General features: G+C 38.9%; 3 protein-coding genes and 1 long non-coding RNA gene across 11 annotated transcripts; 1 reads left to right on the forward strand and 3 right to left on the reverse strand.

Moving 5' to 3' along the window:
• Nucleotides 1-44: 44 nt before the first annotated feature.
• On the reverse strand, nt 45-6,004 carry LOC124205865 (DNA nucleotidylexotransferase-like). Of its 4 annotated transcripts, XR_006879488.1 has the most exons (12): nt 5,603-5,974; nt 5,396-5,524; nt 5,143-5,332; nt 4,823-4,957; nt 4,597-4,719; nt 4,392-4,521; nt 4,182-4,314; nt 3,797-4,077; nt 3,519-3,730; nt 609-706; nt 408-526; nt 45-342 (listed from the first exon to the last, which is right to left on the reverse strand). XR_006879488.1 is itself a non-coding variant. In XM_046603403.1 (10 exons), the coding sequence occupies exons 1-10, from the start codon at nt 5,791-5,793 to the stop codon at nt 3,361-3,363; spliced, it is 1,611 nt and encodes a 536-aa protein (XP_046459359.1). In that variant the 5' UTR covers nt 5,794-6,004; the 3' UTR covers nt 1,401-3,360. The 4 variants fall into 4 exon arrangements, 2 of the variants coding, with proteins under 2 accessions (XP_046459359.1, XP_046459358.1); XR_006879487.1 differs by having other exon boundaries at nt 408-706; XM_046603403.1 differs by lacking the exons at nt 45-342; nt 408-526; nt 609-706 and adding an exon at nt 1,401-3,447 and having other exon boundaries at nt 5,603-6,004.
• A 112-nt stretch (nt 6,005-6,116) lies between these two features.
• On the reverse strand, nt 6,117-6,931 carry LOC124205867 (beta-1,3-galactosyltransferase 1-like). The gene is made up of 2 exons (XM_046603407.1): nt 6,791-6,931; nt 6,117-6,728 (listed from the first exon to the last, which is right to left on the reverse strand). The coding sequence occupies exon 2, from the start codon at nt 6,723-6,725 to the stop codon at nt 6,162-6,164; it is 564 nt and encodes a 187-aa protein (XP_046459363.1). The 5' UTR covers nt 6,726-6,728; nt 6,791-6,931; the 3' UTR covers nt 6,117-6,161.
• Nucleotides 6,932-6,939: 8 nt separating this feature from the next.
• LOC124205868 lies at nt 6,940-7,949 on the reverse strand. Of its 2 annotated transcripts, none has more exons than XR_006879489.1 (3): nt 7,402-7,949; nt 7,161-7,337; nt 6,940-7,080 (listed from the first exon to the last, which is right to left on the reverse strand). It is a non-coding gene; the product is annotated as an uncharacterized LOC124205868 (long non-coding RNA). The 2 variants fall into 2 exon arrangements; XR_006879490.1 differs by having other exon boundaries at nt 7,545-7,941.
• Nucleotides 7,950-10,179: 2,230 nt separating this feature from the next.
• Nucleotides 10,180-11,482, forward strand: LOC124205869. Of its 4 annotated transcripts, none has more exons than XM_046603410.1 (5): nt 10,180-10,255; nt 10,365-10,473; nt 10,587-10,686; nt 10,753-10,803; nt 10,916-11,482. In XM_046603410.1, exons 2-5 carry the CDS (start codon nt 10,465-10,467, stop codon nt 11,140-11,142), a joined length of 387 nt encoding a protein of 128 aa, XP_046459366.1. In that variant the 5' UTR covers nt 10,180-10,255; nt 10,365-10,464; the 3' UTR covers nt 11,143-11,482. The 4 variants fall into 4 exon arrangements, with proteins under 4 accessions (XP_046459366.1, XP_046459365.1, XP_046459364.1 ...); XM_046603409.1 differs by having other exon boundaries at nt 10,186-10,299; XM_046603408.1 differs by having other exon boundaries at nt 10,186-10,473.
• Nucleotides 11,483-12,310: the final 828 nt, after the last annotated feature.

A 12,310-nucleotide genomic window follows, 5' to 3' on the forward strand; every position in this document is an offset into this window, starting at 1 on the left:
CTGCAGCAACAACCGCATTTGCGCTTTCTACCGCCCCTTTTGCCTTTTCTCTCTCTATCTGCTTCAACCCGTCTCCTTTGTTGTTGTTGTTGATATTTTGGTTGGGGTAGATGTTTTGCCGATGTATGAGTTACCAAATGGTGGCGCTAAACACGTGACTGGATCCACGGGATCCCAGGTGTTGGACGAGCTGTCTCGGGTCGGTCACTCACATTACACACCTTAATAGATCGCCCGTGTTTCATCTTCTCCTTTGTTGAATGGTCTCTCTTCTTCTTCTTTCTCACACGTCATTGAACACGAATAACTGTCCCCGCCATTTTCTATTTTTTTAAGGACTGCCTAATAAAAAAATGGGAGATATTATGTGACAAATAGAAAATCTAAAAGAAGAAGAAGAAGTATACCGCGACATTATTTTAGTTCTTGTGGTCTCGGGTGTGTGTTTGAGGTCATCTGGGCTTCCTATATTCGGGCTCCGTTATTATCTCAGCGAGCAGCTAGAGGTCCTTGGTCCTTTGGCCACCTGAAAATAAACACACGACGTCCGTACCAGTATATTTTCACCCGCCAAGTTCACCTGATTTTTTCTTCTTTTCCTTCCTTACTCGGTAGAGGTGTACATACTGCGAATTGATTGCCGTGCAGAGTGCCCAGACGGTTCAGGTTATTAGGGCGACCCCTGTTCTCGTTTCGGTTCCGTTTCCTACACACATACACACACACAAGGCAAGTCAGCCCATTATTTATGACTTTGCCGCCACGGCACGACGGCCACCTTCTTCTTCTTCGTGCTGGCGTCAGCCCATTTTGTCTCCTTTTTTCCTTAAGTAATACGTTTATGACTTAAGACTCATAAAATTACAGGGGCGAATAAAAAATAAAAAAATCTCGCGAATCGAAACGGAGAAATTTTCGAATTTCTTTTTTTTTTATACTCCCGCCAATTTCTAATTGTTCGCCATTTCGATGTATACAATTTAAAGACCGGCTTCATTTGGCCGCTGCACGTTATTTTCATAAAGATTAAAAATGAAAAAAAAAAAAAAAAAAAAAAAAAAAAGTTCAACGGACCACCACCAATCTGATCACGCGGAAAAGACACGCAATGTAATTCGGGAAGAGTGCCTTGCTCCACATCCGCGAGCGTGAATCATCCCATCGTTGCTCGTCTATGAGTAACGGGCATCTATTAAGAATTCAGCAATTTTTTGTTTTCTCATCCACCGCCCTATCTCTCTTTCTCTCTATCTCGTGTGTGTGTGTGTTGAAAGATGACACGCTAAGTGGGGCCGAAAGCAGCAATCTGCCCTGGCGGCCAATTGTTCCAATAGTCTGCTGTGCCACTTATTTCGTGAAAGAAGAAAAGAAATGGAATAAACATTTTGTACGGCAGTAAATATGTAGCTAAAGCGGATGAGAATGTCTGGTTTATTAGTAAATTATCAAAAAACAAAAACTGGTTCGATAATACTCAATTTTCTTTTTTAATTATTTGGCCAAGTCAGAAATGAAAAAAAAAAAGATAAGGCGAGGCAAATTTAGGATCTGTGTCGTCCCGCGCGAGGTATTAAAAAAAAAACACTATTCTCCCGGTCCACCACCCCGCCCGCCTCCCACTCTGCGAGGGGACGGGACAGTAAAGAAATAAAAAAACGTATATATACACGTGAAATAGAAATCGTCTTCTTCTTTCTTTCTTCTGGGTATCTGAATCAGAACGAGGTAAATAATCCCTATAAATAATTCTTCATGCATAAAGAAGAAGCCAAGAAGAAAAAAAGAAGAATAAACGAACATGTTTACGATCAAGTCGATTTTGGATTTTCTTGGCCGAGGTAGGAAAACGAACGGGGATAAGAGACAATGAGCAACCGCTCAACAATAATACATGAAATTACGTAAGAACGTGTTAACTTGAAGGGTCGAGACGGAACGGTGACGGCACACATTTTTTTCCCCCCTTTAGCCACGAAAAACTAAAAAAACTTTGTTCGAACAAAAGGACGTACTAAATGCGCTTAAGAACATGAAAAACCATGCCAGGTCGCGACTGTAACATGTTCATCCTATTCCCGACTTGTTCTCGATTCTTTTCTCACGAGCTCTTATAATTCTAATTCAACGACAACGATTCACGTTAACCACGTCGTTTATCATTCTCAAGACTTTCCATCAAAGCAAACACAAATAATCCCCGCAATCAAAACTATCAAGTCTCACCGTGAATGGCTCACGTCATCTCTTCTTTCTCTCTTTTGAAGCCAATCTTAATTCCCACATTTGGCGTTCATCATCAAAGTCGAGGTGCGTTCTACATAAAGGTCACGGTTAAAGCTTGAGAAAACCGCGCGAAATTCAAAATGATTATTATTTTAGTATTTTTTTTAAACCCCCCCCGGAAACCAAACATGTTGTTGCCCTTCAAGTGCCCTACCGTGTTCGGGGCAGTCACGTTCTGCATAAACCGTTGGAGCGTGAAGGAGACCGACGCCGAAGTTTTAACACAGCCAAACTTATAAAAATTGCAACTGTACTATTTCGCGAACCCCTCCCATTTTGTAACCCCCTGTCGTTAGTCACGGAACAATCTCACGTGGAAAAAAAAAGAGAGAAGTTTTTAAATGTTTCTTTTATAATAAGCCCGCAAAAAGAAAAAAAGAAGGTATAGATACCGGGGAAGTAGATGATAATAACAAGGTAGAATGGAACAGTTAAAAGACCAACGGGAAAGAGAAAAGGAGTGGGGGTTCAATTGAGGAAGTTTTTAACGCAACAACAACAACAAAACAGCAGTCGCCGTTCGGTTTGTGTGTTGGCTAATGAAATGTTGAAACACACGATGTCGCCGGTAGAAAAAAAAAATCCCACTTTGGGAACTAGACAGCGCAAGTGCGCACGCATAAAGCAATAATTGGACGATAGCGAGTTGGATCGAAACGGGGAGAAAGCCATCGCATCTTGAGGCCATTTGGAATTCTTTTTTTTCGAGCAGACCCAGCTTTCACGGTCTGAATTGAGAGAAGAAAAGGAAGAAAAAAAATAATAACGAGCTAACGCTCGATGCCCCGATCTAAAACGATGGCGGTATAGTGGTGGAATGAGGCTTGAAGACGCGTTCTATCTCTGTCCCCCTCTAGACGCTCATGCAAAACTACCGTACGACTATATGCCGTTGCCGCGTGTCGGGGAGCGAAAATGAGGTCAGTGGCGATAACAACATTTTCGAAAATTTTGTAAATTTTGTTTTTTTAACGGGGGAAATTGAAAATGAGAGAAATTTTTTTTTGTCTTTAGGCTCGTCGGTGCGTCATTTTTTTGTAGGCCGACAAAATAAACGGGAGGAGGTGGTCGGTCAATTTAAAAATTGCGCTCCCATGGTTCTCGATAAGTCAATTTGAGATGATGGAAGACGTCTTGCTCTGTTTGAGCTGCTATCCAGCGGTTCTGTGAATCGTTACCAAGAATGGCTGATTTAAGATTATCGAATGTGTGCGCAATGCATGGATGCCACCCACCTGGCCATTGTCGTGCAGGCCCATGCTGCTCAAAGAGTAGTTGAGGCTATCCTTGGCGTACTGCCGAAGACTGCGGTTGTACTGTTTACTGCCCGTCCAGCCGACCTGAGCATAGGGATACTGCGCATTCGTTGACCCGACTAGATCCACTCGTATAGCGCGCCATTGTCGGTTCAAATTCGCCAACTGGAAAGGTCCTAAATTTCTCTCACCTAACACAAGGAAACTGATACGTAGGCAAAACAAATGTGGCACAAGTCGTCAAAAAAAAAACATACCAGAAAAGTCGCGCCGTTCGAATTCATCGAATCGATCGTCAAGCGGGTACTTAAAAATGATCATCGTCGTCGGCAAATGTTCGTTTGTCGAACCAGAGGAAAGTGGGCTGGAAATAATTTCGATAACTTTCCGTGGCCCGTCTGTGTGCGTGGCTCGTGACCAAACGACCAGACCTTTCTTGTTCAATTCGTCTAGAACGGCTGCAATTAAACCGTAATCGCCATCCTCGCGCTCCGGATACGAAAATAGCACATCCAGATCGTGACCAGAAGATTTCCCGCTAACATGAATTCCCCGAGAGGAAAGAAACGCGTCGTTATTTATACTTTTCGTTTGTCATCTTTAGTTGGGATCGTATTAAAGGGATATCAATCTCAATCTTACCGGCGAAATCCTCCGTTCATGCTAGTCACGACAGACGGCAGGATGAGCTTTGCTAAATCTGTGATGTATTTGTACGTATTTTCGGCCTCCGCCCGCAACAGCGGTCGATTCAAATCGTCGTAGAAAGCCACTCCTATATAAAATATGAAATTAACAGGCGCCATGTATAAAACGCTTGACTAACAGTGAACAATCCCAGGAAAACGGTACCGTGTGCTATCATGTCGTTATTGGCAATGTCGTGTTGATCAAGTTTCTTTACGTCTTCAACCGTGCGTAGACCCTGGGCATACCATTTCTCAGCAATAGATGGGCCAACTCCGTAGACTTTACAAAATATCTGGAAAAAAATACACATTAAAAAATTTCAACAATGCAACAATCGCATGGGAAACAGTGGCGAAAGACAAAAAACCTGGAGTGAGAGAAATTTCTTATCGTTTCTCTTTTCTTCCACTTCCGGACAATATCCAGATTCGAGAATTTGGGTTGCAACTCGCAGCGCATGACCATTTCCGAGACCTTTAATCCCTTTTAACTGAATGAAAACATAATTAAGTTAGTGATTCGAAAGAAAACATGCACCAATACTGCGAATTGTCATTCAGTAAGCTTCTAACGCTTTACCATAATAATATTACCTGTTGTGAGTTAGTTGCCTTGAAGGGTAAGCATTTTATGGCAGCGGCAGCTCGTGCGAAAGCAAGAGCACGATTTTCGTCAGTTTTCGTTTGATGACAAATTTCCCAATATTCACTTAGTAAATCAAGGGCTGCCTGTAATATATCATGAGATAATTAAGTGTGTCATTGTGTCAATAGGATTCTTTAAATTCTGCATTCCTCATTGTTGTGCACCGGCACAGACACAACAACAGAGTGATGATTCAGACTCATTTTTCTTAAATGCAACCATGCATTGGAAAATGCTAAAATGGTATACAAATACATAATAATCTTACTGCTATTTCTTTGTTCTGGTGATCCAAGATAGCTTTTCTTTCAGGGATGCATTCATTAAATGCCTTCAAGTCAAATTCTGGAATTGGGTACAAAGGAATCTCTTCATGTGGGACAACATCGTCAGCTTTCTTTTCATGAGAAGGTATGGAAGGTAGCAGGAACCCAGTTTCTGATACCAAAGAATGACATCTGTGCAAGAAAAATATGTTGCACCAAAACAAACTTGCTAGATAATTTTAATTATTTCCATACCTGACACATTCAGCAAGCCATTTAGCATGTAATATATAACCTTTCCAGGATTTGAATTTCGAGAATTCTTTGCTTTCCAAGACATCCTCTTTAGTTTCAAGTTCTGATAAGACATGAGTTACATTGGCTCTATAGATATAAATTGAACATTAATGAAAATTGGTGACACAATTTTAAATTCTTGAGTAGTAAAATTATCAATAATACGTCATTCTGGTTGATAGTGTAAGGCCCATTTTGTTAACAGACTTCTCCATAATTTCAAGTCTTCTGGGTCCAATACAATCAGGGAGAATGTAAATTATTTGTTTGTTATTGATACTAGTAGAAACAATTTTAGTTGGTCTTGAATCTTCTTCATCTTCATGCAGCTTTCTTTTCTTCATTGAAATCGACATTTTCGGTGTCTTTTATAGCAATTAACCGAAGAAATTTACAGAAGCTTATGATAAAATATATGTGGGAAGCCTGTAAGGTATTTGAAAACAGATATTCAGATTTAGAATTCAGACGTTTTGTTTGCATGAAATCGGGTTTCCAATTTTCCATCGGCGAACAGCTGATAAACGCACGTGGGATTGTTTTTACTGATGAAGTGGTTTTACTGATATCCCGACTTCGTTCACACCCTCTATGTTCTATGAACAACATCACAAAATGTTTGATAGCGTCATCTACACAAAAACCAACCAACTAAATTATTTTGAATTTTCAGAGGGAATTGAAAACAAAATTCATGTTAATGTATTTTTATATAATTCAACGATTAGCAATTAGATAGCCCATGAGATAATCGCTTCCACAGATCGAACATATCATCTTCCTTGATCTCATGCACTGCAGCTAGCTTTGCCATAGCACAGGTATCACGTATTTTTTCAATTTTTGGACGACTGTTCGAAAATTGGGGGTAATGGTGGTGCTCTATGTTAGGCAGATTATTAGCTATCATCCCAGTGATGAAAATATCCTCCAGTTTGAAAAACGTTTCATTCAACGCAGCTCGATAAAGTTGCTCGGCGATATCGCTAGTCAGGACGTAAGCGGGCCCCGTGTGGAAGTTGGGGTATTTTGACTCACTGAATTGAGTTTTGGAGATGTAGTACGGGGAATGAATGTCACGAGACGGTCTCCAGCCCTTTGCCAAATGACCCAGGATAGTTTGACGGCGATTGACGACCTCGTCCAGAATAGCTAATAACACCGGCATGTGAATGTAGACATCATCGTCCGTCTTCAACACGTATTTGACACGATTGCAGTAAGTCCAACTCCATTCCAGTGCCGATATCGTTTTCAGTGTTAGGTTGTTATACGTGTCGACGAACATACCCTTTTCACAGAAATGTATATAATACAAGTTTTAAAAAATGTGATGAACTTAATTATTTTTACCTAAATTATATCGCCGTAGAGGAGGTTCTCTCGTTCAATTTGTTCATTTATCGAACTGTTTTTAGAAATGCCTAGCATGAAAGCCAAGCCAATATCTTGGTGGAAGGCAACATTTCCCCAAGTGGAACGTACAGTGTTACGTCGTGAAACGTGACTAGTAGCAGAAGTCACCAAAATCATCAACTTCATTCCCTCACCTTGCTGTGGACATACGTCATTAAATGGCATATAATGTCCAGTTTGATACAAGATACTGGTTGTTATAGTAGGATTTTCTTCTCCAGAATTTTCTTAAATTTATATTGGTGAGATATTTTGTAATTAAAATAAATTAAGCATATAAGATGGATCGTTATTTATGATTTCATACCATAGTGGTCGAGATTGCTGTTCTTCATTGGACGCGAGACCCTTGCGTTCCGTCGGTTCAGACAGACTATTGCTGCAACTAGTATTAGAAACCATAAAGAAAAGAGCACACATGCTATTTTTTTGTCTTCCCGTGTGGGGGATTTAATCTTGCATAATGAACGGCAAAGTCTCATATCTATAAATAGAACACCAAATTAAGAATGAATAGATTATAATTGACATGATATAATAAACGTTACTGTTTTAAATAAAAGCTATTTGGATTTTTGAATAATAATATGATGCTGATTCGAAATGAATTACGCGCGGTGCGGTTTATTTAAGATTTCACCTAATAATAATGTTGCGGTCAAATTTAATAATATTTTGTGTGGCGTTTTACCTGTTGAAGCTTAGTTAAGGCCTATAGGATAGCGAAAAGGAGTTTTGCAGGAAATAATGTCGGTATTTACATTGGAGAAAATCGGGAATGAAGTTTCGATACTCGATCGATATAGTTGAAAACGTTGCTGCCCATTTGCCTAATAAATCCTAGGCTGTGTTAAAATTCGTGCAGTCTCGTTAATTGTTGCCACTGATAAGTCAAGTTTGTCGAACAAATGCAGGATACTGAGGTTTTGCTTCACTTTCTCTTATCAGGACAGTTAAAAAAAGTAACGCATTGTATGTATGACCACATCATATGTCTCGCGCATATAGCTTATCTCTCACATTCGAAAAGCGAACCATAACCTAGATCTAACCGTTATCTACAGCAAATATTTATCCGTTTCTGCGGGAGCCCATGCCCCATGCTGACGCTGGAAAATATTTTATTATGCGGACCATGGAATAACCATGATTGAATTTCAGGATCCATCACTAGATTTTCTTCAAGTAACACATTTGGTTGACGTGGAGACAATTGACAGCCGATCAAACAATAATTATGGAGAGTAAAGTAAATAATGTCGTGTCGTCTGAAGTTAAAGTGATAACAGCCATCTGTTAGTGACGAGATCAACAAATAAATTTTTAAACAGAAATTTTGAATTTCGCGGCTATTTTATGGGATAATTTCCTCTCTCCAACTTCATTTGTTAGAACTTAGAAATAGTTTTTAAGTTATTATTTTAGCTTTGATATAATGGTAGGATCGACTTATTCTCGAACAGCTTCACTATACACCTAATCATCACGTCAGAGATCAATTTCAAATTTACTTTTGAAATACCGGTAAGCAATTAAGGTGTTCCCCGTTTTCCCTTTCCGCCATATAGAGTCAATCCATCAACTTCCTTGTAATCAATCGTCGATTATTAGCATTATATAACCGTTCTTGAAAGGAAAACAATACAGGCTATATCCGTAGTTTCACTATAGTTTCCTGTACTACAGCTTATAAGCTGTAGTATATGACACACACGCTTTATTTTACTTATTACGAATTTACGGTATTATTTTTTATCTACATTTCACTAGCCTATTGTAAAATTTTACTATTCGGACCAGAGTAGCCAAATATTGCTGTAAATTTGTTATGTTGCTCGGGAGTGTGTTATACATACACTGTTACTACGCAAATCAATTGGATTTATAGATTTTTCACACGCCCCTTTTAGTACCGACTTTCATATCCATTTCTATATATGTATTAATACATATGCTGTGGCATTACTGATGCGCTTTTGACTTCCGAGTTTCAGTAAAAAATGTACCACATAAAAGACTTGCTGTGTTCCACGTTTACGTACCATTTAGTTGTCGCTCTTCCTCGCCAATAGTTGACGCTTTTTTGTCTTTCATCATCAAATTGTCGATTTGATTTTCTCACAAAGGCGAAGGATATAGAGGCCATCACTATGAATTGCGTGAAATGTTTTCTGTTGTGCGGATTGTTCTTCGTTCATGGTATTGAAGCATTCAAAGGAAAAGGTTGGTTCGTTTGCTTTCAATATTAAGGCGTATAAAATTATTTCATAATATTATTGACTCAAAATTTTAAGGCGGAGGTTACGGCCCATCTCAACGAGTTATCTACGTTCCAACGTCCCAGCACCCAGTATTCTATCCAGGCCCAGCTCAGGGCGGCTATGGAGGATTTGCAGGGGGCCCTCCAGTTCATGTTCAATATTATTCACCTACTGTTGGTCCAATTCCATTACCGTATCAATCATTTTCAATGCCCTTTTACGGTGGATTTACGGAATTTAGACAGCAGCATGCACCATATTGTCATCTTTCCTCAGTTGGAGCCTTTGGTCCTCCTCCTCATAAAATTAAGGGGGTTTTGGAAAAGTTCAAAATGGCGTGGTTTTGCAAGTTGTCTCAACTCCTGTTTTAGACATGGGCCAACGAATGTTGTGTATAGTTTTCAAATTTTACCGCCCATCGCTTGAAACGTACACACAGAACTGAACCCTTCTTATATTCTCCTTAAATAAAAATTTCCTTCTTTAATTATTAAAACATTTAGTAGCCTAGCGTCCTAATTATTATACTGAGCATCAAGTTATTATAACATTCGCAAAATGTATGCTGATTGATATTTCACAGCGAAATAAATTCAAACAACTATATGAAAATATTTTTTTAATCGCGAGCACCGGTGAATTCAAAAATGTCGCCCTGTATTACAGCATTCGTTATTAGAAAACGTTATTTTCCTAGAGATTTTCTGTCATGTAAAAGCTCAACTTTCAAAATTTTTTCTAAAATTTATTCTTCTTAATAGTTGTATCGCCGTAAGCCTTATCTCCAACTCCAACTACAGCATATCCGCTGTCTTTCATTTGATCATGTCTTTGCGCACCTTGTATTTTGTTGTTTATCTTTTATATCGTCTTTATCGATGCATATAATCATCAGAACATCTACAACAGTCAGGTTTTTTCCCGACTAAGTAATTTGTAATTGCTCGACCCAAATTTCCCTTGCCGTTTCATTTTAAGAAATGTGAAATTTTGAAGTGAAGCATGTTTGTGGAAGGCTGGTTGGGCATATGGACTGGGACAATCGCGGGGTTTATACGCACACAGCTGGTGAAAGGGAACAGTCGCAGTCGGTAGTGTTTACTAATAACTTGATCGCGTTTAAGTTGCGGAATATCCCTGTGTAAGTGCCGGGAAATCCTAGGGAAAAAGAAAAGAAAATGTGATGTAAACATATCGCAAATAACTTTCATCTTTTTTTTTGTAATGTTTTATAACGAAACATTTTTCAGCTGTAACCTATATATAAGAACACAGCACGTAGCGCTGAACAGCAGTTGTTATTAATCGTTGTCGGTGCCAGCTTCTATACAGCATACATTCCGTTTCAACATGATAAAGGTGAGTTATGTACATACTCTCCATATACGTATGTGGTAGTAGACCAAGTCGTATATTTATGCAGTAACTTTCATCCCAATCTAACCGCCCATTATTCTTGATGTACCTAAAAGTTTTTGCAGATTTGTGTTCTGACCATTGGTTCACTGCTATTACTTGCGAAACTTGAACATAATAGCGTTGAAGCAACTAAATCAAACAAAAGTGAAAAAGGTGAGGAGGCTGAGTTTTCGAATGTACTATTGATTAATCCACATTACAAAAATTAATTTAAATCAGGGTTTGATTACGACGGTAAAGAAAACGGAGGTGAATCTGATGTTGGAAAAGGTAAGCTTGAGTAACTTAATGCCATTTATATACGCTGATTACGAAGTCACTAATATTATTGTAGCTTATTATATATGAACAACGTTGTTTGTGAACTTTCAATCGATTACAGGTCAGCATCACAAAATCTTGTTTCAAGAGCCAAAGAAATACCTATTATTAACCAGAGACCACATTAGAGAAGCCACTGCTTACGGAGCTGGCGGGGGTTATTCCCTTCAAATACAAGTTGCAGTTCCGTTACAGACACCATATTCATCAAAAAGAGGTGGTTCCGGAGGTTACGAGGGATCAGCATCAGCAGGAGACAGTGAAGTTCCTATTCCTGTGCCTGTTTAATTTGAAATACGAATCTCTCCTTAAAATCTTATAAGGAGTATAGGCTAAATTCAACCATTATTACAGTTTACGTATAGGCCTTCTACGCCTTCTATATACTCTAAACTCTATCAGTCACATCCTTTTGCCAATTTCGACGTCCTTTTGGTCCTTTTTCACATGTGTTACATATCTTCGCATATCTTTTCATTGTTTCTTTATATACGAAACATTATTTTCTAAAAGTTATAGAGCATGTTATCAAGCGGAGCTATTGTTCTTGATTTTGTTGTAGTATTTTTGTGGATATATTTTTCACCTTTGAATCGCGAAATACATTCACAATTCCATCAGTGATACCGATTTGAGGCTTGCTTTTGCTTTTACTTCTTTGTTGATGTTACCCTTTTCCGCAGGCGCCGCACACGGCAACTCTTCCCATAAACATACAATTCGATCATCAATTTTCTAAAAAAAAAAGTCAACTTTCTTTACATTGACGCAGCTTCTAGTAGCTACGGCTTGCTGGGAATCTCAGAACCTATAAATGGGCACGATATATAACAAACAGAAATGTATTTCTACTCTAAAAACGATGTAACATGACTGAGCACCTTCTCTTTACATGACGTAACGCACTTCTTGTCTTTTTAACAACCATAGCTATACATCGATATTTATATGTCAGTCATTTAAGCGACATGGGGGCTAGTCTTGGTCTTCGTCGTCATCACAACCGAAACTATAAGAAAAATGTTGTCACTTGGCTGCTTAAGTGCTTAGCTATAAAATAAATACAAAAGAAAATGAGAGAAAGTCTTTTTCTGTCTTGAGATGATAGAAACATCTCTGTGGGAATAAGATTGTTAATAAATAAGCGGATTGATTCAACTGCGGTTGACTGCGCGGTCAACTGATGGTCATGTACTATTAATTTCTTATATTTGGCATAATATAATGTTTTCTCTATTTTGGGCACGATCGTCACATTCCTCAGCTATAGACTATATTATACAGTGCGCTTTAACATAGTTAATGGTAATATAACTCAGCAGCATCCCATTGAACCGGAAAATCTCTGATTTCCTGACATTAGGCTACTACCTCATATAGGTGTAAACCCCTGCTGCAGCTTAGTTGCCCGGTCTATAAATCAGCCAAAGTGTTGGCTTTTGTAGCTTTACTATTA

Source organism: Daphnia pulex, chromosome 10 (genome assembly GCF_021134715.1).
Source record: "Daphnia pulex isolate KAP4 chromosome 10, ASM2113471v1".
Taxonomy (NCBI): domain Eukaryota; kingdom Metazoa; phylum Arthropoda; class Branchiopoda; order Diplostraca; family Daphniidae; genus Daphnia; species Daphnia pulex.